This window comes from Stegodyphus dumicola, chromosome 5 (assembly GCF_044657685.1).
Source record: "Stegodyphus dumicola isolate Sdum_Otavi_A_Nest chromosome 5, ASM4465768v1".
Classification (NCBI taxonomy): Eukaryota; Metazoa; Arthropoda; class Arachnida; order Araneae; family Eresidae; genus Stegodyphus; species Stegodyphus dumicola.
Window position 1 is genome coordinate 162,240,964 of NC_140772.1, and position 27,418 is coordinate 162,268,381.

Genomic DNA, 27,418 nt, shown 5'->3' on the forward strand with positions numbered 1-27,418 from the left:
TAGGCTTTTCTGTTTGACCTTTTAAATCGGAAACTGAAGAGAAAATATTGTTTTAACTTGCTTAAGCCGCTAACAACTGTGGAATGCTAGAATTACCATGTGAAGAAAAATGGGTCTTGCTTAATAACTGCAGAATTAAAGTTTCATTTTTGAATAGGTAACACAAGCAATCTGTAGCATTTTGTGGAAGAGAGGAGGGGGAAAATGCACAATTTTATTTAAATAAGATCCAGTTGTAAATCTATTCTAAACAACTGATATTCTCAAGCTGTGTGATGTATGATGTTACTTTTAGTCATATACCCTGTGCATACTAATTTTCACCTTTTTGGATAATTCCTTGTTCTTCAGATTCTCCATTAAGTCTAACATATGTTTTGGCTTTACTCATTTAATAGTTGAGCTTACGTATCTTCCAAATATTTGTGAGATTTTTTTTTCCCTCCAGTAGCTAATCAAACTTATTACTTCATTGTCATTTAGTCAATTTATTATATACAGTCCAGTCATATTAATGTTACTACCAACCAAACACCAGAATAACTACTTTTCACAGTGCTGACTGCTGCAAGAACGCAGGAAGAGAGTCAGTGAGATTCCGGAAGACACTTGTGGGAATGTGTAGCCATGCTGATTTAAGTGTCATGGCCAGCTACACTAACTTGTGTAGCTGAGGATCCATGGCACAAATAACTCGGTCAAGGTGGTACCATAGATTCTTGATTAGGTTTAAGCCCAGAGCATTTGGCAACTAGGGGAGTACAGTAAACTCATTCTGGTGCTCTTTGAACCATGACATATCCTGCAAGCTATTTGGACCCTTCTGGCAGTTGTTGCTGGATGTTATTTTTCAGATGTTTCATGCTATATCTGCCAACTTCCATCTGTCTGATAGAGCATAACTTGAGATTCTTCAGAAAAAGCCACCAGTCTCCATTCAGTGGGCATCCACTTGCAGTATCAATTTATAAATTCCAACCTTTGTTGCTGATCAACAACAGCCAGCATAGGTGCATTAACCAGGCATCTGTTGTGGAGACTCATATACATCAATTATTCGCTAAACTGTTGCTGAAGGCACCCTGTTGGTAGCCCCTTGGTTCATATGGATAGCTGGTTAGTGCACAGATTCACATCTATTCACCTGAATGCATCTCTGCAGCTATCATTCACCTGTGTCATCTATGGCTTGTGGTGTACCACATCGCTGGTTTTGGATAATGCCTTTTTGCCATACACCACATACTTTTACCACAGCAACACATAAACAGTTCACAAAATTAGCCCCTGTTTCAAAAATGTTTCCAAACTTGGCCTAGAAGCCAATGATTAAGCCCTTCTTGATATCCGATAAATCACTATATTTCTGCATTGCACCAACAACTACTCTCTCTAACACCCTTTATATACCTTTCACTGCTAGTGCTGCCACCTGCTTTCTGTGTTATTTCAGGTTGGTGCCGAAAGTAGGTGGTTACATTTATGTGACTTGACTATGTATATGTCATATAGAGAATGATGCATCATTTACATTTTCTCAATACTTTAGTTTTAGAAGAAAATTTAGTATAATAAAATATCCAATGAGTATTTATTATAAAAAGTGCAATGTATATATTTGTCTACTATTTTAAATCCATAATATATATAAGATTTACAAACAATTACAGATTTTTAATGTATATAATTTAAATCCATGATGATACTATAGGATGGATGACAGATGTTAGCCCCTGTACATTATCGTTTTGAATAATAAATGTTCTCTTCAACAGGTGATTCAGCTGAGCAGTGTATGTCTCCATCTAATGAAATATATTTTCAGTCTGAGTATTCAAAAGCTTTTAATCCATTTTGTAAGTAAGTATTAATTCATTTTAAATACTTTCACAAAGTTGTACTAATCTTAATTCTGTCATAAATTACGTGTAATAGGGAGTGTATTTGAATATGTATTATATACACCATCAAAGTTTTTAATTTCAGAATGTTCTATGCATATGTATGTATTCTTGTAGTTTCAGAGATTATGCAAACATAACTATATATACATATATTTATATATATATATAGTTATTTAATTTAGCCATTCCTGTTATATATATATATATAACAGGAATGGCTAAACCTCTCATCTTTAAGAATCACATTTCAAAAGTCAGGAAAGCTGAAGAATCTCAGTTAAATTTACCGAAAGTTACAACTAGATATTTGTATCATATTAAATGCTGTAAAATAGTTTTTGAGTAGAAAGAAATGTTTCAAATAATTTAACTGTGATATGGTATTTTGTATTTAATGTGTTTATTCAATATAAAACATAGCATTTTCTTCAAGATTCCCCAAATTGTTTCCTTGATTCTAATAGGCAACTGATTTTAATGGGAATAAGTTGGAGAAGAAGATTTAACAGTCCTTATAATTATATAATGGGTAATTTGAAAAGTTCTATATTTCTCAAATTGAAGTACATTTTCTTTTTTCTTACCTCTGATAAGGAATGACCTTGATTGAAAACGATGTTTAAAGATGTTCTTTTCTGCTTATTTTAAAGAAGGAAAAAAATGCTAGGCATGTTGCTTATTGGACTTTTTGATGGACTTTTTTGATGTGTAACTTGAGAAGTTTTAGGTATGGAAATTTTAGCTTTGAAGAATAAATAAAAGATATAGCTAATAAAAGAATCTATCACCAAGAATTCAAGTTCTACAGTTCAGGAACTATCAGACAGAGTAAATGTTTCAAAAAGTGTGATACAGGATCATTTGAAAAAGATTTGGTATATAAGCTGCTACAATGTATGGGTATTCCATACTTTAACAGAGCAAAATACTTGAAGTTTTGGCAAGTGATTTTTTGCTGAGAAGAAAGAAAGAAGCTCCTTATTTGAAATGACTCATTACTGGAGATGAGAAGTGGATACTATACAATAACGTTATAAGAAAAAGATCACAGGGTAACCAAAAGAACCTCCTTTAGTAACATCGAGAAGGGGATTGCATCCCCAAAAAGTAATACATTGCATATGATGGAACTGCAAAGAAATTTTATAATTGAATGAAAATATGAATTGCTGTCACCAAATCATAGTTTGTGAAAAATACCATTCCCAAATGGCAGTTTTTAAAGCAGAATCAAAGCCAAGAGCCCAGAACTGGCTAATAAGCAGAAACAACCTGTCTGTCAACCAAACTGTCACATGTCTGTTTTATTTCCTTCCCAGGGGATTGCACAGGAGTTAATAAATTTAAATCGGCAAATCCACTTTTCAAGTGCATTATTCTTCAGACGAATGAAAAGCTATATACATTGTGATACTCGTTTGATTTCAGTCTATTTCTCCTCAGAGAAGAAAATGCTTGAGTTTCCATCTAAAAAAAAAATTCAGTTGCATTATGCAATGATTTCAAATCTATATTTCATAGAAACTTACTTTCCTAACTAGAAGAAAGAAGAATTATACACTTATATTTATATGAAACCATATTAATGACATAAAAATGGGGATTCATTATAAGCAAATATTTAGTTTTCAAAATTCATTTCACTGCTTTTAAAATGATGTACTTTATATATTATTATATATGCAGATTAGCATAGCATATATATTTGCATATAAACCTAAAGTGTGTTTTTTTCCTTCAAAAATTTACCCAAAATTCAAAACCTGTTTATAAGCTGTAATGAAAAAAAGTTCCTGTAACATTTAAACTTGTAATGAGGGCAAAAATGTTGCCAAGCAGATAAAATGGATGGAATATTTTCCAATCAAATTGCTGTAAAGTAAAACGCCAGACACCAACAAAGGTAGTTTTAATTCTATTTGAAGTTAGTACATTTTTTTCCATTCATTTATTTGTCTTGTATATTATTTGCTGTTTCTGCTCCAGTCTTATTTTTGGTAACATTTTATTTGACTGAAAGATTAGTGAGAAGAACAATTCCTGTACTACAGCTAAATTTAAACTATGGGTGGTAGTGTTTAGAGAAAATTCCAACAGTATGGCTACTCTCATTTTTCTGTGAATTAAACCCAAGTTTGAGAGTAGAGAAAAAAAACAACAGCAATACAAACAATTTCTAAAATAAAACAACTAATTTTCATAAGACGAATAACTCATTTAAAATATTTGTTTTTGGAAACTTAAGGAGTATAAACTAAAGAAATGGCATGGTGCTGTATTGGTGATTTATCATTCACCCCTGATCATCTTAAAAGTTCCCATGTTTTTTGCAAGATTAGCAGATCTGTATATAGGCCGAGCCCCATAATTTAGCTTTAGATAAAGTTCCAAAAATTCTTGGCTTATTCATGGAATATGCTATATGGAGTTACAGCTCTTGAACTTTCTCGAATTCTAACATGTGGCTACTGCAATCAGGAAATACAGTCAAAAGTCGTTAATCCGGACTCGTCGGGACTTCGGCGATTCCGGATTATCGATTTTTCCGGATTATAGATCATCAGTTTAAATCTCGTAAGATGGCATGCAGAAATTCTAAAATTAAAAATATGAAACCGTAATTTATGAAATAAAGAACAATTATGATCTAAAGGGTATCAAAATTTGCAAAAAGAAAAAGCTTAATATTTATTTGTTTACTTTATTAAACATTTCTTTCAATGTAAGTTGTTTAAGTTTTGCTTCGTTTCATGTGATAATACTTTCTCTTTAATTCTATTAAACAGACATAATTTCTTGTTTAGTTACAAAGTTCCGCTGTTCAAGTCCTATAATTGCTGTGTCGAGAACACAGACTAATTTGTCAATTGAAATTTTTTCGTTTTCAATAACCTCTGTTACTTTCTTCGCTATCGAAAGCGAATTATAATGACGAGGAACTTGTTTTAAATCATATCAAAGACGGAGCATATCGAGATGAAATACTGCATTTGGTAAGGAATTATAAGCCAAATAAAATAAAAACATCTGCGCTGAAGATAAGGATAGTGCTGACAGATCAACTTCCAATTCATTACGCGCCCGCCGCGGCAATCCCCCCGCCGAGCAGCGTGAAATTGATAAACAGATTTCGGATTTCAAAACATACTTTCGCTTTAGATCCTTTACATATTAACAAATATATATCGGAAATTATATTTGATATAATCGAAAGTTTAAGCTTACTTTTATAAAATTGCTCTTACAGTCTGCAAAAAATAATAAGCCGGATCCAATTCGAAAATTAAGGAACAACGCAATCATCAACATTAACTGAAATAGATAATTAGATAATTTTAGCTTATACGTCCATTATAATAAAACGCACACGCGAAAACGTATTCTGCACTTGCGCACACTCATATGCGCAGTCGTAAAGGGTCTTACGCGCACGCGTAAACGCCTATGCGCATGTGTCAACGCGGCGCATGCGCAGAAAGTTTTTAGTTTTGAGGTCCGGATTATAGATCATTCCGAATTAACGACTTTTGACTGTATAGCTGCACCTGCTTTATAGAATCATAATGCTATTTGAAAGGAAGGTAAGATATTAGATGTCATGCTTTTTTTTATCAAAGCAAGCAATGAACCGTAAGTTTGAAAGACATGAATTTTATTCATAGCTGAGAGACTATAAACATGAATTTGATGCTGGTAACTCATACCTAGTAATTAAGATAAAATAACGTGCTGAACAAGCATTAATTCAAAAGTCAAACAACAAAAATCAGCTTTATATTTGCAAATTTTCACTGGGCAGATTCAAAAAAATGATTCTGTTCTAGTTAACGACCCTAATTCCAATCAATCTTTGCCTTCAGCCTTTAAAGAAATTATGTTTTAGTTCTTGTTTCATCAATAGATGGTGCCAGTACCTTAACTCCTGTCCAGCCATTCTTATCTTATCTAATCACTATATCTTAATTTCATTCGTTTGTACTTTGGCAGCTGAAGATGATGTTCGGTAAAACCATCGAAACTAATCCTTGAAAATTTGCAAATGCTGGTTTTTGTTGCCTGACTTCTAAATTAATGTACCTAGTGGTTGAATTACCTTTCAAAGTTCCTTATCCTTTTCTCATGTGCAATGTAAATATAGGTCACTTTGCCATGAAAACCTTTCTACTGATGCAACAAACAATGCCCTTTAACAAATGCCATATTGTGTTCTTCATTAAGTGAATTTTTTAAAAATAAAGGTAGAAACACTAATATTTTAAGTAGATTAAACTTAAGTTGCAGATTTTTTTTCTGGTTAATTTCAGTTGTAGAATCAGAATTGCCCTCCTATATTGTGTTAATGGTTAGAAATTTGAATTGTGCATGCATGTTGTATCGATGGTTGACGATTGCTATGAGAAGACAGACTAGATATTGATCTGTTCATTTCACCATGTTGTAACTTATTTTCACATTGATAAGCAGGAACATTGTATAGTTTATAAATCTTTTTTTTTTTTTTTTTTTTTTTTTTTCAAATCTGATAAAGATTTTGGGATTTTGATAAATTGATTTTAAGGGAACTGATAAACAGCAGATATTTGGGAGGAACTGTGTGTGCGAAACTTCGACATATCAGTAAAATTTCTGAGCATGTATTGAATTATGTTCTTATTTGGATACTGTGTATACTGATGCTTCATTAAAAAAATCTGTGCTATTGTTAAAATAGGTTTTATATCAAAGAAGCAACTTTTCAGAAAATGTAGATACAAAATAATGTTTTAACCATGTTGCATTGTTAAGCTATCTGTGTATACAAACTTTCAGACAACAGTTTTCATCAAAGCGCAAATGAACCTGTGTAGAAAAAAAAAAGTATCATTTTGTAACTGGAGTCCAACTGAACCCATACACTTTTTTAAGCTCATGCATTAAGTACAAATGTTTTACAAAATTTATCACTTTATGACCAACTTCATAGCTTAGCTAATAGCCCCTTATTATTATGGCTGCCATTATTCAGTGGCACCAAAATAAAGTATCAGTATTAATTTATGAGGTTTTACTTCATTTGAAACCGATAACCTTATCAGTTATGAAGCAAATCATCACTAGATCTGATATAACTACACATCATAAAGTGTTCATAACCTTTTAATTAAACAGAGATTTGAACATAATTCTTGCACTTAATATCAACCTATAGCTTATAGTGATGGAACTAAATGAGAACAGTCAAAATCAAATTTAAACATGTAGTAGCCAAAGATTACACAATTTAAATTGTAGTCAAAGACTACACAATTTAAATCGTCCTGGCTTGGTAATTCTAACCAAAACTTTAAAATCAATTTATTGGTAGTGAATAACACAAAGCCAGCAGGGTTAATAAGTCTGTGTGGAGTCAATCGAGTTGTCAGTTGGGCAGCGATTGCCGAGTGGGTCGTCGAGTGCATTGAAAGAGTCTGTTACTGTATCGTGGTTTTTGCATCATTGAGAGAGTGTGTTGAGCTCCAGGAATGATTGAACCAAGAAGTCAGGAGCTGTGCTTTGTGTGTCGTCAAGCGCATCAAGAGTTGTCGCGTGGAGAGTCTCGAGAGTACAGGGAGTTCCGAGAACGACCGAGCAGAGTCGGGAGCTGTACTCTGGTGCTTTGCAGTGAAGCTGTCTTCATCGTGTTAGCCTGATAACCTGGAGGCTGTATCACTGATTGTTCCAGCGAGTTTATAGTAGAACTTTGATGACTGTAAATGTGATATTCGAGCTGTCTTGAATAATACTGGCCAATAAAGGGTGTTTTGATACTCCATCGAGTGCTGTTCTCATTATTCCCTCCAAATCCGCACGAACCCATACCGTAATGAACATCATGAGGAGGAAAATAACGCAACAGTAACCTCACCAATAATCATGTTCTGTATAGTGATCATGTTCACAGAAGATAAAAATTGTTTGAAGGTTTATGAAGGTTTTATTGTAACATATGAGGAACTAAAGGAAAAAAAACCTCAACTAATTGTATGGTTTGTTTGAAATAATAAAATTATGGTTCAACAAAGTATTTATTTCATTTAAAACACCAATACAGTTTTTCTTGCTCTGATTTTGAAAAGCCTTTCCACAGCTTTTCTACCATGATCTTATTATTACAGTACAAAGTCTTTAACCCTTTCAGGACGGGCGTCCCATATACGCATTCCCTAAGAACGTCTCTTACAGCCGGGCGTCCCATCCACGCATCAGTAAAGATCGCGTTCAGAGGACGGGTGATGCGTATACGCATTTTAAGGTGGAACATTTTTCTGAAAGCCACTAGATGGCATCCTGTGTCCATTACTTTTGAAATGAACACATGAGTTTGATATATTCTGCTTGACTTTGGTATTTTACTCATAAGCAGTTCGAGCGTGGGGGGGGGGGGTGGAGGGAAAGCGTAAACAGAGGTGGGCTCTTTAAATCGCTGCGTGCTAATGAAAACATTCTCGTATCTGATTTATATCAAATTCCTTTTTTTCTTCTATTTTTTCCTCTACTATGTACGTTCTTTTAGGGTTACTGTGCGGAGGTTTTTTACGTTTTGCATTGCCTTCAGATATATTACTGTTCCTTCTTTTTTTATTTAGGAAAGCCTCACCTCCAGTCTATTATGGCGGGAAGGCGCTATTTGTCAGAGGAAGAATACCCTCATATGGTTAGTGAACCATTTTCTAACACAAATGAGAGTACTGATTCATTTTCTAAAGAGTTAAAAAGTGGTACTTTTTCTAAGAGTTACAAAGTGATACTTCTCTGTGCTTTGAGATTTACCACACTCGTTTTCATTTTAAATTTTGCTACTTGTTACTGTAAATAATCTTTAGTGTGTTCTTTTTATTAATTTTAAACTTTATTGATGGATTTTATCAATTAAAACTTTGGAATAATTTGAATAGCGCTTCCGAAAATTATTTTAGAAGATAAGCAATTTTTTAAGTATATTTTCATGTAAAATAAAGAAAAAATGTTTTAAGGGCTAATTTTAACATATATAAGAGCTCAAGTAATAATCTAAAATGATACCAAAAATTACAATGCTACAAAATTAGGCTTAGTGATGCAAAACCTCCGTCCTGTATGGTGACTGCCTTTGATTCTCTTCCGTCCCACACGAGCGTCTTAAACAAAGGTGCGCCATTGCGAAAAGGTTAATCCAGACTCGTCGGGACTTCGGCGATTCCGGATTAGGGGTTTTCCGGATTATCGATCATCAATTTAAATCTGGTAAGATGGCATGCAGAAATTATAAAATTAAAAGTATGAAACCGTAATTTATGAAATAAAGAGCAATTATGATCTAAAGGGTATCAAAATTTACAAAAAAAAAAGCTTAATATTTATTTGTTTACTTTATTTATTAAACATTTCTTTCAATGTAAGTTGTTTAAGTTGCTTCGTTTTATGTGCACTTTTTATGTTTACTTTCTCTAATTCTATAAACAGACATAATTTCTTGTTCAGTTACAAAGTTCTGCTGTTCAAGTCCTGTAATTGCTGTGCCGAGAATACCGACTGACTTGTCAATCAAAATTTTTTTGTTTTCACTAACCTCTTTGTCGCTTTCTTCATGTCTTTAACCATTTTTTGCAGCAATTCCACTTTTTGTTTGATGGACATCGAAACATGCTTTCACTTTGTAGATCCTTTGGCAGCTCAAGAATCGGAAACTCTTTTTGACATAATCAAAAGTTCAAGCTTACTTTTTATAAAATTGTTCTAATAGTCAGCAAAAAATAGTAAGCCAGATCCAATTAGCAGATTAAGGAACAACGCAATTTGCAACATTAACTGAAATAGATAATTAGATAATTTTAGCCTAGCTTATACCGTTCGTTGTACATTAAACGTGCATGCATAAACGTTACGCATGCGCAGAATGTTTGTAGCTTTGAGGTCCGGATTATAGATCATTCCAGATTATGGACGTCCGGATTAAAGACTTTGTACTGTATTATTCAAATCTGTCATGCATGAAGCTTTTTTAGTTTTAGACAAGCTTGCTAAACTATGATTTATAACATAATAATGGAAATTTTAAGCAGGATTTTTTTTTTTTTTTTTTTTTTTTTTTTTTTTTTTTTTTTTTTTTATATTTAGTATAAAATGAGGTAAATAAGGTAATTAATCATTAAAGCAAACAGTCATTTTGATAATGCTGAACTGGTTAAGAATGAGCTGCAGTAGTTTTTACCCAACTTACTACAGTAATTATTTCTACTATTAGTTTTAAAATGTCAGATGCATAATTAATTTTTAGTTTAATTTAAAAATGACTATAGTTTAGATATTATAATAACACTGCTGCTATGCAGTAAAGCTTATTATCTTTTGTTATAACTGATAAACGCAGGTAGGTGCCTATCACTTATAACTGTGTAACTGCATTTTCAATTTTGATAAATATTTCAGATGCCATAATGCAGAAGTTGCTCCTGCTGGTATAAAATTAAAAACTCCTGACAATAATGGCAATCATATGAAAGAAATTTTTACTATGAAGACTAGAGGAGAATCTGCAATCATTATTCCCATATCTAAGACATGGAAACTTAATCCTGATGCTGAATGCAATTTGTGAGATTTGTTTCCTTGCTTTTTTATAATAGAATTTTACTTTATTAAAATTTGTGTTTTTAAAAACATGCTAAATAATTTTGTTAAGTCTTTCCTGTCTATTTTTTCGTTTAGTTTTTACTTTTCCTAAAGATATCAGTGTATATTTTAGAAATGAAAGTGTGTTTTATATATTCATATCTTTAAAAATAACATATTTCTAATTTATTTCAAGTCTGTTTTGTAAGACTGTGTAAGCATAAGTTATGTCTCATTACTAAAGTTTGAGAAAAGTGTCAGAAGTTTAACTTAATTTGTGATCTCTAGTATTTTTCAATGTACTCTAAGCAAAAATTAGTTGGCACATGTAATTTAAATATGTAATAAATTAATGGATAAAACTGATTTGCATGCTGTTAAGAAAGCCCAAATGTCATGGTACAAAAATGTTATTAGAAGTAGATTTTAAAAAAATTGTATTACCTAATAAACAAACCATCCAACATCTGAATCTACTTTACCAAGAGTACAAAATGAAATATGATTTATTATAAACCAATTAACAATCAATGTTTCTTTTGATTTGTTTTCTTTTCATGTTAATAAGATATCTCTTTTCTGTTTTTATCTCAAAAAAGCTCATAAATTCTGCACTACACCTGAATTATAAAAAGCTGAAAATAAATACTTTCAAGAGTTTGCAAAGAATGGTACATACCATAAGATTTTTTTTAAAAAAAAACTTCATTATCAGTGCAAAGGACATGCCACAGGTACAGTAATGCTGCAACTCATTCACTGTTGTGGGTATAGGCCAAATGTTATGGCAACAGTTATGTATGGTAAATAACATAAATTCTCCACAAGTAATTAAGAGTAAATGCAACTAACCCAATTGCTAAAAAATACTAGAATTATCCCCCATATGACTTGACATTCGATAACATTAAAACAGTTTTACTTACTTGTATAATGCCATTTTAGTTTACATATGAACACGCACTGAGCATACTTTTACCATTTTGCTAATTTTATTTATTAGTAGCTACTATATTAATTTCTTGATTATATATATGTTTATCATAGTTACACTAAAATGTTCATTCACATTCTGATTGTTCTTTACCATATGACATCATAGACCTGAGCATGTGTAACGCTAAGGAATCCTATTTCACCTTCATCAAGAATTACAAAGACACTAAAATTATATTAAAAGATTTGCTCTTTAAAGCATATATGTTAGTTTCTCCACACACGAAGAAGCTGCTCGACATTACACCTGAAGCATTTCACACACAGCACCTGGCAAAGATAGATAATGCTGGCCAAAAACATCGGAAGGAAGACATGTTTCCACAAAATAAAGCTGTTTTCATGGAATTGCAGTTAATCTCTGTCAGTTTTGTCAGATTGCGATTAAACACATTATAGCCTGGGGAACTCCCGCATCATCTTTTTGTAGAAAGATTGGAATTTGAAGACTATGCTATACACACTCGCAACGTGTGAAGAAGAAATAAAAATGGCAGTGAGGATGAGGCAAGAAGCCCCGTCCCTACCAGTGTGCTATGAAATAATGCACCACAAAACTGGTTCGGTCAAACTTTATGCTCTCACACTGAGCAATGAAGATTATTTCAGTGAAATCGCAGTGTAAAAACTTGCTTTTACATTCACAAACAAAAGAGATAAATTAGCCTAAAGTGATATTAAGATAATAGCTACATGAAGAACATATGTATATAGTATCCACCATTTATTAAACTCACTGGTTAATAAAATCATCTGCCTTTTACATTTAAATTTCCAGGAACCAAATCAAATATAAATCAATGTTTATTAAACTCATCTTCGTCACATATAAAACTTGAAATGGCAAATAATAATTTAATTCTTCAGTTCCAGAAAAGGCTACTGGTATCTACCAAAGCTTCTTGTAGCTCATTCATTTTACTTATTGTGGGTTGTGGCTTATTTATCATTCAATTACATAGTGCAACAATAAAAATGGATTTGAATAAAATTTTTCTATGCCCGTATTCCTGAACCTGTAAGAGTCCTTGGACTTGTAAGAAATTTTTTTATAGCTCATTGTTCTCACTCAAAATTTCCTTATCTTAAGGTTAACAACACCGTTATAAATGAGTGAGTGTTATTTCTCAAATACCAGCAGATAAGAAGTTGATGTTTTTTCCCTTCAAAATCTTCCCTTTGGATCACACAGAAGGTTCACACATTCAAAGTCTTCCCATTGGAATACACACACAAATTATTTTTAAAAAGTTCATTAATTGCCTTCTAGCATTACCATACATTAAACAGCTTTTGAATGGAGAGGGAGTTATGAGTGATAATTATAGGCTGAAGAAAAAGCAAAGAAAATGTTGGCCATACCTGTAATCATTAAGTGGCAAATCAAATCAACATACAAAATGCAAACTTTCTGCTGGCTAGAAACGTGGTTTTTGAAGTTGTATAAATCATTGGAAGAAGAATTTTTTAAATTTGTTTTGTGCTTAACTTGTAACATTCTAAAAATGCTTAAGTGAAAAGTCTTAAAAGAATAAAAGCATAAAAGAAAAGGATAAACTGTTAGAAGATCTTGATGGGCTTGATAAGTACAGCTAGGAAAAAATTGCATTTAGACTGTGAATTTCGCAAACATTATGTAGTAGACTTAAACAATGAATTATAATTGATGAACTAATAAAAAATAATGTTTCAAAGAATTGCAAAAAAGACAAAATCATGAGACATTGAAATTCCTTTTAAAGAATTGTTTCTAATCGTGAAAATAGAAAATGCTCCTATTTTTAGAGCTACTACGAAAGTTCACTACAAAAGCTCTGGAATTCACCGAAATGCTAGGAGAGAATTTTGTATTAACTGACAGATGTCTTACAGGATGGAAAGAGAAAATATCTAACATTTTTCATGCGAAATTGCATGGTGAGAAGTATGAGGCAGCTCATTATGTGGTCGATAACTAGATAAAAATATTGTTACATTATTTTCTTCTTCTTGACGTTCGTATGGGTTCATACTGATTTGAAGTGATTAATGATGACAGCTCTTGATGAAATATCAAAACACAATTTATTAGCCAGTATTATTCATGACAACTCCAATAACATTTTTACAGTGGTCAAAGAACTACTATAAACATGCTGTAACAATCAGCGTCACAGCCTTCAGGCTATAACGGTAAAGACAGCTTCACGGCAAAGCACCAGAGTACAGCTCTGTTTGGTCGTTCTTGGAACTCTACGTACTCTCGAAACTCTCCATGCTACAACTCGCAATGCACTCGACGATACACAAGAGTACAGCTCTCAACTCAGCACACTCTAAGACAATGCACTAACTCCCGATATGCTAAAAGACTCTCTCGATGCACTCGACGACAACTTGGCGCTAGACTTGAGACAGCCACTCAATGACCGACTATCAACTCGCTAGACGAGGCACCAACTCTCCGCATACCAGCAGGGTTCATATAGCTTTTTGCTTGTGTTCGAGAACATTCGGGGCTAAACCAGTAAGAATTTGTTCCAGAAGGTTCTCCATCAATCTATGGCATATCGCCAAATGTGGCAACCCTAAACCTGCTTTGTGGAGAAGCTATCCTACACGCCTGGACATATCGTAACACTGCCCCCTCCCAAGGACTGCATGTCCCGGACAGTATAACCTTTGGTCAGAAGCATAATTCGATGCAAACAAAAAGTAATAAAACAAACAAATAACATAACTAAAGCAAGAAATGAACACATAACAATTTTAAATTGTACAAATTAAAGTTCAGAATAGATTTCAGTCTTTTCATTAATTTATACCCTGGTCAAATACTTTTCCACTGCAATTCTCAGATGTTTTCCTGTTTTTTAGGTCACAGTTTGAAGATTCAGTCCTTTCAGACTTTTCATCCATTGGAAAATCTAAAACAGTTCGTTCACCACTCTGTAGTTCATTCACAGCATGCATACAGTTTATTTTCTCGATATTTTTAGCAGAAGCTGCATGCTTATTTACCTCTATCCTGAAAGTCAGTTCCAATGTTTGCACTAGGGTCATGAATAGAATCCGATCCTTTACAAGCGGAAGTTTCCAGGTTTAGAATAAAGTCCTTGTCTGCACAACCTGCCCTATGAGGCACACACATAGTGTGCGAAGTGGGTGAATTTTCTTGTAATACTGGAGCACTCTGTGTAAGTTGTACATCAGCTTCTTCCATCTCAGCATCACATGAACTTTCAGATGGTTCACTACTTGCTAACTGCGACTTCGTTACTTCACTATTAGTTTCTACCAACTTAATAGTTGCATTTTCACTTTCTTCCGCCTCTATTTCAGGCACTTGAGAATCCAGAACTTTATTTCCCTGAATTATTTCTTCATCTCTTTTTCAGAAGCTTTACAAGCACTTCTTTTATTTCTTCATCTTTACAAAAAGTGTTGTCACTTTCTTTAATCTCGTTAGACGGTCCATCCTTCATTTCTCCATCCCTTGATTCTTCATATGCCACTTCTGTCCACATATTCTTTTATTTCCACATCGTCTTTTATGGCTCCACTTTCATCCATTGGAGTTGCTCTGGCACCTTTTCTTGGCCAGCTTTTATCTCTTCTCGTCCGGTCTTCATCTCTTCCGGTCCAGCTTTTATCTCATCATATCCAGCTTTCATCTTAGCATATCCAGCTTTCAACTCTTCCTGTCCGGCTTTCATCTCTTTCAGTTTGACTTTAATCTTGGCTAAAAAGTCCATCAAAGTCTTCGTGTCCTCCACTATGGCTTCTGTAGGTGGTGGAGGAAACGAAGGCGGGTCACTGGTATTCACTCCCAGATCCCACTTCTGACACCAGTTGTTATGTTATTTTCTTCCTCTTGACACTTCTGACACCAAGTTTTACGTTATTTTCTTCCTCTTGGCATTCGTACGGGTTCATGCAGATTTGGAGTGAATAACGATACACCAGAGTACAGCTCTTGACTCGGCACACTTTAAGACAAAACTAGACGATGCACTAACTCGCAATACTCTCTTGATGCACTCGGCGCTAGACTTCAAGACACTCGCTCAATGACTGACTCTCAACTCGCTAGACAAGGCACTGACTAACTCTCCACGTACCAGCAGGTTTTATATAGCTTTTGGCTTGTGTTCAAGAACATTCTCGGCTAAACCAGTAAGAAATCGCTCCAAAAGGTTCTTCATCCATCTATGGCATATTGCCAAATGTGGCAACCTGCCTTCCCTTGCCATTTTCTGGCAACCCTAAACATGCTTTGCAGGGAAGCTATCCTACCGCACTTAGACATTTTGTAACAATATATTTTACTTTAACTGCTAATTGAATTAAATTTATGATACAGATGAATCTGGAATGTATTACAGAAAATTTCCAAAACACACATTAATATTTTATAATGAACCAGCAAATGGTTTAAGAAACTAAAGGAACACGTTTCGGTGTTACTTTCATGCAGTATGGACCCAACAGTTAAGAAGACAGCACTGGATATTGACAAAAAGAGAAAACCTTGATGTTTGAAAGCAATCAGGAATTTACCTCTAATTTAACCTAGCAACAAGTACTCATTCACGACAAGTAGTAGTTTTACAGATTTTCTTTTGAAATTAGACAGCAAAGTGAAGAATGAAAAAAAAATAACATTGCTAATTAGATATTACACCTCTGATCTCTTTCTAGACAATGATATCTCCTTCCTGCAAGTACATTCAACTATTTAGCTTTTAGACCAGGAAGCTTGCAAATGTCATTATGTGAAAGATGTGAAAAAATAGTTAACTGAGCTGAATCTCGTGAAAATGCTGAAAGTCATACATATTATAGCCAATGCGGGGGGCCAATTTCTTAAAACGCAGATAAAACTTTTTTTTTTTTTTTTTAATTTGGCTTTTATGTAGAAGCTTCAGACAAATTGCAAGTTACAGCTGATATTTCAGACATGAGTGCTGAAAGTTACGAAGATTCATCTTTAGAATAAGTGGCGAATTGATGACAGTAATGATTCAGTATGTGTAAAACCGACTATGGTATTATAGAAAATGTTAAAAAAACTGCGGAAACTGATAATGAAAGTAGTACCCGATGGCACAGATGTTGAAATGTACTATTGAAATACTTCAAAGTCACAATGATGATGCAATAAGAAGTGGTGATGGAAGAATTAATATTGCTTTTTATTTCTCATTAACACTCATTTGTAAGACAATAACCTAACTTTTAAGAAGTAAATCCGTGCCAATATGTTTTAAAATATAATTCTGATGTGAGCAGAAGTATCAGACTTGTTAGGAAGAAGTGAAAAGTGATGTAATCTAAGACAGAGGCTTTTTGAGGAAGAAAAAGATTCTGATTTGAAAATTTTGACTTTCATTTCCAAATTAACTGCATCATCCAGCAAAAAGGAAGGAAATGGGAAATTTCCAAATTAAAATAAAGGGTTATTACTAATTTAAGCTAGAATTTTAACTTGTACATTTTTTTATCTTGCACGCGTATACATTGGGGTTCTAAAACAGCAGTTGCATCAATAAAAATTTTATATCGTTAATTAAATACATTCAAGATAATCTATATTGCATATACAAATCTGCAAAGGAGGAAATCTGTGCAAGGCCACATATTAGTAATGAACTTGCCTTCAATCTCCTGCATGTTTAGAAGGCTATTCTTAAAGTACAACAAACCAAACCTTAAAAGAAACTATAGTAACTTAAACATAAGAAGATGCAGCCCAGCAATAAAGGAAGGAAAACAAATGAATTGACATGCAATTTGGATTCTGGTTGAAGAAATATGCAGGTTATCTGTAAAAACTTAACTTATATTAAACACCTAACCTAGTTTTAGAGTGTGTGGCTTAATGATATCTGTCCGTTTTTTTAAATAGTTTTGATCCATCTGTTTTATAAATAACTTAAAAATGTAAAGCCATTGCTTAGTCTAGAAAATAAATGTTGTGGCAAATATAAATTAAAGAATAAAAGGAACAAAGCATTGTTATATAAATTTTATTAGTATGATAATTTCAATTCATTTCGTTTGCTCACAGAATTGTACTCTATTTATTGTAAAAGAATTAATTAAAGAAATTGGAAAGATTGATGAAAAAACATTGTGTAATTCGTTGTAAAAATTAGACACTTAATGTTACTTAGTACAATTTTCATGCATTTTAGTTTTCCTGTAATAAAATATGGTACAGAGTGATAAGCTGAAAATATGCTGAATTCTGTTGTTATCCTTTTTACGACTAATATCATTTTTCTTAGTACTTGTGTGTTTGTCAAGCACAAGTGATAAATTGTACCCGACTAACACATACCAGCCACAAGCCATATCAACCAACCAACCAAACATATGCTCTTACAAACACCAATGATGTTGGAAATTCAAGTTATTAATTTAGTAACTCTAATAAAAACAAGTAAATTTATTAAATAGACTAAAGTTATTGTAAACTGGAAAAACACTGGCTCATAAAAAACCTTTATTAATTTTCTTTTGAAATTATTTTGAAGGACATAAAGATTTTTGACTTCTTTCTAATTAAATAATAACTAAACAGTGATGTCATGTTGCTTAAATAAAATCATTTCATGCAAGAGTAACACACTGTTATATTATATTCTTTGTTTTGAAGAGTAAAAATCTTGTGATATTTATATTTTGTAGCAGATATAAGCAGCAACAGTCTGCAGGTCATGATAGTATTCATCATGGGAGTAAATATGGTAACTGTGATCTAAAATGTGACATGGAAGAAAAAAAAATTATCCATCTTTTATGTAGTTTACTTAAAGGGAATACTGCAAGTGATTCTGAAGATCATTTATGTGGATTAAAAGGCTGCTTCCAGGTAAATTTCACCATTATAATTAAACACAAAATTTGTTAAAATAAGCTTCAAATCTGAATATATATTAATTCAGAAAAATTGCATGTTTAATATATTATATTGCAAAGTTCTGTGTCAATGCAACCTTAGTTTGGTTTAGATTTTGAATAAAACTCTATTGATTTTGAGAATAATTATACACAAATCCCTCTTCTTCAACTTTTTTGACCTGTGTCTGATATTTAGATAAAAGGGCTAGTCTTCAAAGCATTCATTAATGGACTAAATAAACAGAACCTATCTGAATTTAAATTAGGCAACATTTAAGCTTAATAAGGTATTAATTCTTGAGGAAAATAATGTCTGCAAATTTTGAATTTGACTGGATTATTCTTGTTCCATTGAAGAAGAGACATTTGTGTCAAAATCAGGTTGGTATGTATAAATACGCAACTTAAATCTAATTTTGCATTCGCTATTCTAAAACTCAATATTCAAATCAAATAATAAAGAAATTTTGCTTACCTGTCAGATGCAGCATTGATCTCACATTCTGTCATTTTATCCAAATTTTATTGATGACACAAATAAATACATTTACAATAAAGAGACACATATATTTTTATTTTGACTTTTGCAACTTAATGTACTTTCTTTTTTCATTTCTCACAGTCAGCAATGTTCTAAACAACTCAAAAAAAAATTCAGGTGCACACAGTGCCATCTGATGCAATACAGTTTCTATAGCATGCTTTTTATATCTGCGAAATCATTGAAATTTTAAAAGGCAAGAAATGTTTTTTAATTCATATGATCTGTAATTTTTGTATTATTAATTCAAGCTTTTATTATTATTATTATTATTATTATTATTATTATTATTATTATTAGTTTCATGAATCATGAGTTTGAATCACAGTATTCATGATGTAAGAGATTTTGTGTGAAAAATCCCTAGTTGTACAATTACAAGGGTGTCATAGTTGTATTGACTTTATTTTTTTTTTTTTTTTTTTTTTTTGTGTGTGTTTTACAATATCATTTAATGTTGTTAGATCATATAAATATCACTGGAATGATGAATCACAGTAGGTCCTCCTATAATAGTACAGTAGAGGTCTCAGACACCATGCTTACCGAATGCACTATCCAAATTCCATGCCTTGAAGTGCTAAGTGAATTAAGCTCATAATCTCCCAGTAGTATTAACTTTCTATGGCTAATCTGATGATGAAAATCATAGATTGGGAGGTTTTTAAATATAATCTGGATGATTTCAATGCCAGTGCAACACTTAGCTCCATAGCTGACATAGAATGCAATTCTATCTTCTTCATATCAAAATTAACAATGACTTTGAATGTGCTGTATATATCAAGTTTAAAAGAAATAACAGCAAATTTCCAAACTACATTCTGGGTGCAATAAAAGATAAAAACAAAATCATCAAATTGTGGGGCCCACCAGCGGCCGAGCGGTAAAGTCGCTGAACACTGGTAGTTCGGTCCGAGGTTCGAATCCCGCGAACGGGCTGGCTGCATGGGCGTTTTCGTGGTTTTCCCCATGTGTAACGTGTATACGAGCCAGTTTCCCTTAAAAAGTCCTCCACGAAGGCATCCCTCCCCTTAGGCAGATAGCCTTCGTGTGCTTTGCCATAATTCAATACACACTGTAAGGATCTTAAGTTTTACTAACGTTTATTTTATTTTAAATCTTTACTATCACTTCTTATTTTCTACTTCCGGCCAGAATTATAAGCGTTAACGTATTTATGCAAAGTTTGTCTGGCGAACGCCAAGTACTTAAGTTGTGGCTTTTTACCAAGCGAAAGAGAGAGGAAGCAGTTAGTCGAAGCAGGCCGCTTACCTCAGAAGTTTTACTCAGTTGCTGGTTGCCTTCCAGGCCAGAGGTTTAATCCTCTTGATAACTTTAAACCTATTGTAGTGTTCACAGTTCTCTGTACTACATACGGTAAATTTCACCATTATAAAATTAATATAAGGCCAATCCTATTAATTAGTTCCTATTAATATAAGGCCAATCTTCCACGTTTATTATTTTAAAGTTAAATTAGAGTTTAGTTTTATTTTTATATTTTTACATTTAGACCACAAGTAGTGGGTCTTTGTATTCCGAAGTACGGAAGTTATTGTAAATAGAGAAAAATAAAGGGTTTTGTATACCCTTCTTGTGTATCCTGTCTACTTCCCACAGTTATTGAACATAGCTTTAGTAAGCTCTCTGTTCCGAGTCAGGTCCTTGCATGTTCCCGAAGAAAGTAAGACGGAACATAGAACCTGATAGTGGTGCCCAACGAAGAAGAATAACCATGGCCGAGTTTCAAGAAGAACCTGTGCTGCCTGCAGAAGCGGCTCAGAATCCAGAAATGCCAGCTGCCACCCTGGAAGGATTTGGTTACATCGTCCAGACCATGCGCGCTTCGATGAAACCAGAAGCAACATTTAATGGAAACTCACCGGTAACCAGTTTTTTGGAAAAATTGGATGACCACTTCATGCTCTACCCCGTGCACGAATTTCAAAAAGTTACCTTAGCTACCAGCGCTTTGAGGGGCCAAGCGCTTAACTGGTTCAAGTGTATAGGCAGAAGTCTCTTGGGTCAAGCAGGAAGTCCCACCTGTACTTACGAAAATTTGAAGACTGCCCTACTAAAAGCCTTCCCTGTCGTAAGGGATCGTGCGCAATTAGAAACGGAACTTTTCAGCATATATCAACAAAGAATCGAAAATCTCTCAAGCTTTATTTTAAGAAAAATTCACGTCTTCAAACTCTTGTATGGAAACCGTCCGGATCCTGAGATAATTCAAGTGATTTTGCCGAGGTTACTTCCCCAAGTGCAAGACTTTATTGAATTAAGAAATCCGACTACACTGGAAAAGTTATTTGAGCTAGCAGTCCAGTTTGAAAGTAGAAGAACGGCGGACATTGAAAGAAGATGCCAATATCAACAGCAAAACCAATTTGGTGCGCCAAGACTACAGCAAACTCAAGCACACGGCTACGGAAGCAAAGCGAATCAGTGGGCAAGGAAACCCGAGCATTCAAAAACAGCCGGCGAACGTCGACAGTTCAATAGCAATCCAGAAAAAAAGTCTCAAGGCCAGTGGAAAAAGAAGGAAAGCACGGAAATGAAAAATAATTTAAACTAAAACGGATTTCTGCTGACAGGAGGGTGCGGAAATCCGAAGGCCACGAAAACCCCTCTTCCTTCAAGTTAAATACAGTAATGGTGAAAAATTTGACTCTTCCGAAGATTGAAGTGTTGGTGAATAATATCCCAGCCACCGCACTCCTGGATACAGGCGCACAGTGTTCCTGTGTGGCAGAAGATTTTTTTAGGAAGTATTTTCGGAAATACCGCATATATAATTCGGATAATACGACAGTGTTAGCGGCGCAAGGAGAAAAATGTAAGTGTATAGGTAAATTACCGCTGTATGTCCGTATCAAGGACGAACAAGTAAAGGTGATGTTTTTCATAGTAAAGAATCTGCAAGCACATATTATTTTAGGAATAGATTTTCTTTCAGAGGCACAAGCAACACTGGATTTTAATGAAGCGTCCCTTAAGCTGACGATGAAACCAGTTCGTGGAGAAAAGGCTGAACCGCCGATGTTAAATCTTGACCACCTGCCTAATGACGAGCAGCGAAGAATCCGACAAGTGGTAAGTGAATTTGCTTCGTTATTTAGTGATATTCCAGGATTTACTCAGGTTACTAACCATAGTATTGACACCAGAGATTCAATGCCAGTTCGCCACAAAGCATACCGGTATGATAAGAATAAGGAAAAAATGATAGAATGGCATATCACCGATATGCTACGTAAAAAGATCATAACGCCCATCTCAAGTAGTTATGCTAGCCTGGTGGTTTTATGTAAGAAAAATAATGACTATCCTTTGACACATCCAAAAAGGTGGAGATTCGCAATTGACTACCGTAAATTAAACTCCATAACTAAATATCCGGTATATCCGTTACCTATTATTGAAGAAATTCTAAGGAGCATAACATCCACCAAATATATGACGACTTTAGACTTAACGACTGGTTATTTTCAAATAGGGGTTAGGCCTGAGGACGTGCCTAAGACTGCTTTTATAACCAAGTCTGGCACTTATGCATTTTTGCGTATGCCGTTTGGCCTTTCAGGGGCACCGGCAACATTTCAGCGATGTATGGACATTGTGTTAAGACTTGTTCTTGGAAAGTCCACATTTATCTATTTAAATGATATCATTATTACTAATGATAATCTCGACCAACATGTACAGGATTTAAGACAGGTGTTTTCTTTATTAAATGAGGCCGGTCTAAAAGTTAATGTCAAAAAGTGCAAATTTGCAGCCCCTGAATTAAAACATTTAGGTTACAAAATATCTCATAAAGGAATCGAGACAGACGAATCGAAAATAATCGCTGTACAAAAGTATCCGACTCCGAACACGGCAAAGAAGCTCTCTTCTTTTCTAGGACTTTGTTCATATTATAGGTCCTTTATAAAAGATTTTGCAGCTATTTCTGAGCCATTGTTAAAATTAAAAAGGAAAAAGGCAAGATTCTCGTGGACGGCCGAAGCCAATAGTGCTTTCGAAAAATTAAAACAAGCATTAACGCAAGCCCCTGTGTTGAAATTTCCTGAAAAGGATGAGACTTTAGAAATTTCAGCGGATGCTTCGGATTATGCGGTAGGAGCGGTACTTTCGCAAAATCAGCAGCCCGTGGCATTTTTTAGCCGAACTTTAAATCAAACACAAAGAAACTATTCCGCGACCGAGAGAGAGGCACTTGCAGTTCTGTTAGCAGTGCAAAAGTTCCGAGTCTATTTTGGAAAGGCGCCAATAACAGTGTACTCTGATCATGCGGCGGTAACTAGATTGTACTCAGGGAAAAATTTATCCCCAAGGTTAATAAGATGGGCACTCAAGCTACAAGAATATAATCTGGTAATCAAGCATACCCCCGGAAAGGAAAATATCGTAGCAGATGCCCTATCCAGAATTAAAATAGATGAAGAAGGTAATACCGTAAAAGTGGCAATGCTCACAGCATGTACAATAAATTCCCGAGAAAGTGTAATAACCGAACTGGGTAAGGATCCTGAGTTTGGAAGCATTTATGAGTATTTAAAGGATCCTGAAAATTTTAGCCACCAAGATATTGTGGCGATAAGAAATAGGGGGGCCCATTACGAACTAATAGATGGTCTATTATTTTATACAAAAACTATGAATTCCAACAACGAATTTCGACCTGTTATCCCAGCTAGTCTTAGATTAAATATCCTGCAGGAGCTCCATGACAGCCCTTTAGCTTCTCATGCTGGTATTCGAAAAACTATCCAACGCGTACGCGAGGCAGTCTATTTTCCTGAACTGCAAAAGTTAACAAGGGCGTATGTCCAGTCCTGCCCAACATGTCAAGCAGTTAATTATATTAATTTAAGCCCGGCCGGGTTTCTAAATAGTGTTAAATCCGAATTTCCAAATGAAATAATTGGCATCGATTTATTGGGCCCTTTCCCAAAAAGTCAGTTAAATAAAAGTCGCTATCTCCTTGTTGTGGTTGATCATTTTAGTAAGTGGACCGAAATTGTTCCCTTAAAACGAGCCTCCGCGAAATTAGTTATTGATTCTATTTTAAATAAATATATTTTAAAATACGGGGCGCCCCTAAAAGTTATATCGGATAATGGTCCTCAATTTGTAAGTAATGTATTTGAAGACATGTGCCAAAAACTGGGCATACGTCATTTAAAAATGGTCCCGTATCGGCCGCAATCAAATATAGCGGAACGGGTCAATAGAAATAGAGTGAAAATTATCTGTAGTTATGTTAAAAATTTTCATAAAAGCTGGGATAACTATGTCAATGAATTTGCTTTCGCCCTTAGGACCGCAAAACATGATACAACGGGCAAAACTCCTGCTGAGTTATTTTTAGGCAGAAAGATTATAACGCCGTTAGATAAATTATTTTATGTGCAACAAAGAGCCCCAGAATTTAAAATGGGTAATATAGAAAAACTAATTAAAGAAGCAAAAAAGAATACGGAAGTAGCACAGAGAAAACAAAAACTGTATTACGACTTGAAACGACGGGGAGTAACTTATAAAGTAGGGGATGAAGTATTAAAAATTAAGCATTCACTTTCTTCAGCACCAGAAGATAAAACTGCCAAATTTTTTCCACGATTTGAAGGACCATATGTCATAGAAAAAATAACTCACGCTGTAGTAGTGTTAAAAGATAGAAATGGTGAAACCTGCTCCGCAAACATTGATCAAATCAAACCCTACTATGATCCTAATAAAATGCAAATATTTACAGATCTTTTGCAGGATCCGGCACGGCAGACACCGCAGGCACAAGCTCCAGAGGTGGAACAACGACAAGTACAAGGGCAAGCCATTAAGAGGCAGGAGCAAGTGAAAAGAAAGTTTCCCCACGGGAAAAATGAAGGTAACAAGAAAAAGAAGCCGTTCCACCGTCCAGAAAAGAGAGCTCACGAATACCCCCAGAATGAAGAAGGGAGAAGGACGACATATGCAAAGAGAGCTAGGAGAAATGACGGCAACTATAACCCGGCTCTAAAACGGAAGATCTACTCATCCGACAGGACTCACCGCAGCAAATGTCGCCGAACTGCGGAAGGGCCACCAGCGGCGGAGGAAAAGTTACAAGGAAAATTTGAACGGCCAGCAACGAGGTCCAAGCAGGAACACGAAAGAAGTTTCCCGGTTCCGCCAAGACCAGCTGCCATCAAACGACCAAGACCACAGGCAGAGGCGAAAAAGAAGGTATTCAAGGGTGACCGAACTGGAAAAAAAAAGAAAGCTTCTAGAGGAAGGCACTGAAGGGCGAGCCCACACACGAAGGAGGATAAATCAAACAACAATCTACGCTACTTTCCAGGACCGGGCTCAGAAAAGAATGTCCGAATATCACAAAGATAAGTAAAATTTTATGTTACTTTGCAAACTTAAGTTAATCTTTCATTCTTACTGCAAGTGGCAGATTTCAAGAAGTTTTACCTCATGCGAGGTCTACCTTTATCGCCAAAAGGGCGAGAAATGAGTTGTTACCGATTTTGGTATTATGTTTTTCAATTACTCGCGCGTAAAACTAAAGTTGATGTATAATAGCAATGTGTAAATACTTAAATATTGTAAAAAGTTATTGTATAAATTTTATTTAAAACATTCAGGCAAGAAAGAAGTTTTAGTCTGAAAGACTTTTTGAAATGTATTATTTCAATGTAGAAGAATTGGCACTTGCTTAGAAAAGAATAGAAGTTAACAATGTACTACTAATGTATGTTTTCAAATGCATAAAATTAACGGCATTTTAATATGTTCCTATATACAATGTGAACTGTTATTTCAAATGTTAAGAAATACTGTGATATGGTAAAAGTGAAAGTAATGTTAAAGTTTTTTTTTTATTCGTGTGACTGTAAAAAGACTAAATCTTGGTGAATATGTGTTAAAGGTTGAATGAATGTAGTTAGGCTCTCTGATGCTACACTTCAGAGTTAGCCACTTTCAGAATAGTACCTCAGGGTATCAGGTTCAATGTTTCTTCTAACCTTCTTCGGAAACATACAATGACCTGACTAGAACAGAGAGCTTACTAAAGCTATGTTCACTAATTGTAGTAAGTAGACAGGATACAGACGAAGGGTATACAAAACCCTTTATTTTTCTTTATATACAATGACTTCCGTACTTCGGAATACAATGACCCTCCACTCGGGGTCTAACGTAAAAGGTATTAAAATAAAACTAAACTCAAATTTAACTTTAGAATAATACACGTGTAAGATTGGCCTTATAATAACAGGAAGCGTATGTAGCACAGAGACTGTGAACACTACAATACGTTTAATTTATCAAGAGGATTAAAACCTCTGGCCTGGAAGGCAAATAGCAACTGCGTAACTTCTAAGGTAAGCGGCCTGCTTCGAACTCACTGCTTCCTCTCTCACTCTTGGCAAAAAGGCCACACTTAAATACTTGGCGTTCGCCAGACAACTTTGCATAAACTCCTTCACGCTTATAATTCTGGCCGGAAGTAGAAAATAAGAAGTGATAGTAAAGATTTAAAATAAAATAAACGTTAGTAAAACTTAAGATCCTTACATACTTCCCGCCAGAGTTAATTAGTTTGAAACTGAGGTCTAAAACGACCTTGTTGAAAACTTTTAGCTCTAGAAACTAACGCGAGGCCAACCTTTTACAATCATAACTTAGCTAGAAACTAGAAAATTTAAAAGAAAGAAATTTGTTACAATAGCAGCTCCCGGGATATACAACAATCTTTTTTTTTTTCATCTGTACTGCATCTAAACAGGAGCTTTATTCAATTCTGGTTCCTTCCAGAGATCTGGAAGGAAAACTAGTTTAATGAAATGTTACAGAATGACATTGCAAATAACATATAGAATATACTTCTCTTAACATTCTTATTTCATTCATGACTATTTTAATTATCTCTCCCCTTGCTCTCTGACATGTGTTGTAAAAGAACACCAAACACGAATGTGTTTATGTCTATGTGTTCAACACTTCCTCCTACAATCAAAACACTAACGTGTTAAAATTCAACATAACGAGACCTCTTAACACACCCTACTTTCAACTCTAAACCCTGAGGTACTATTCTAAATGTGGCTAACTCTAAAGTGTAGCGTCAGAGAGCCTAACTACATCATTCAACCTTTACCACATATTTACCATGATTTAATCTTTACAGTCACACGAATAACAAATTTTTATCATTACTTTCACTTTTACCATATCACGGTATTTCTTAACATTTAAAATAACAGAACACATGTATATAAGAACATATCAACATGCCGTTAATTTTACACATTTGAAAACATACATTAGTAGTACATTGTTAACTTCTATTCTTTTCAAAGCAAGTGCCAATTCTTTCTACATTGAAATAATACTACATTTCAAAAAGTCTTTCAGACTAAAACTTCTCTCTTGCTAGAATGTTTTAAATAAAATTTATACAATAACTTTTTTTACAATATTT

The 27,418-nt window shown here is 34.3% G+C and overlaps 1 protein-coding gene across 3 annotated transcripts in view; it reads left to right on the forward strand.

The window, feature by feature from the left end:
* The window catches only part of LOC118184865 (EF-hand domain-containing family member B-like), a 94,770-nt gene that overhangs the window by 20,514 nt on the left and 46,838 nt on the right, over positions 1-27,418 (forward strand). For 2 of the 3 annotated variants that reach the window (XM_085817324.1, XM_085817322.1), the window contains exons 3-5: positions 1,776-1,860; positions 10,332-10,496; positions 18,183-18,366. In XM_085817324.1, coding sequence (XP_085673450.1) covers positions 1,776-1,860; positions 10,332-10,496; positions 18,183-18,366 — 434 coding nt within the window. The remainder of the gene's footprint in view (positions 1-1,775; positions 1,861-10,331; positions 10,497-18,182; positions 18,367-27,418) is intronic. The other variant, XM_085817323.1, reaches the window with a different exon arrangement.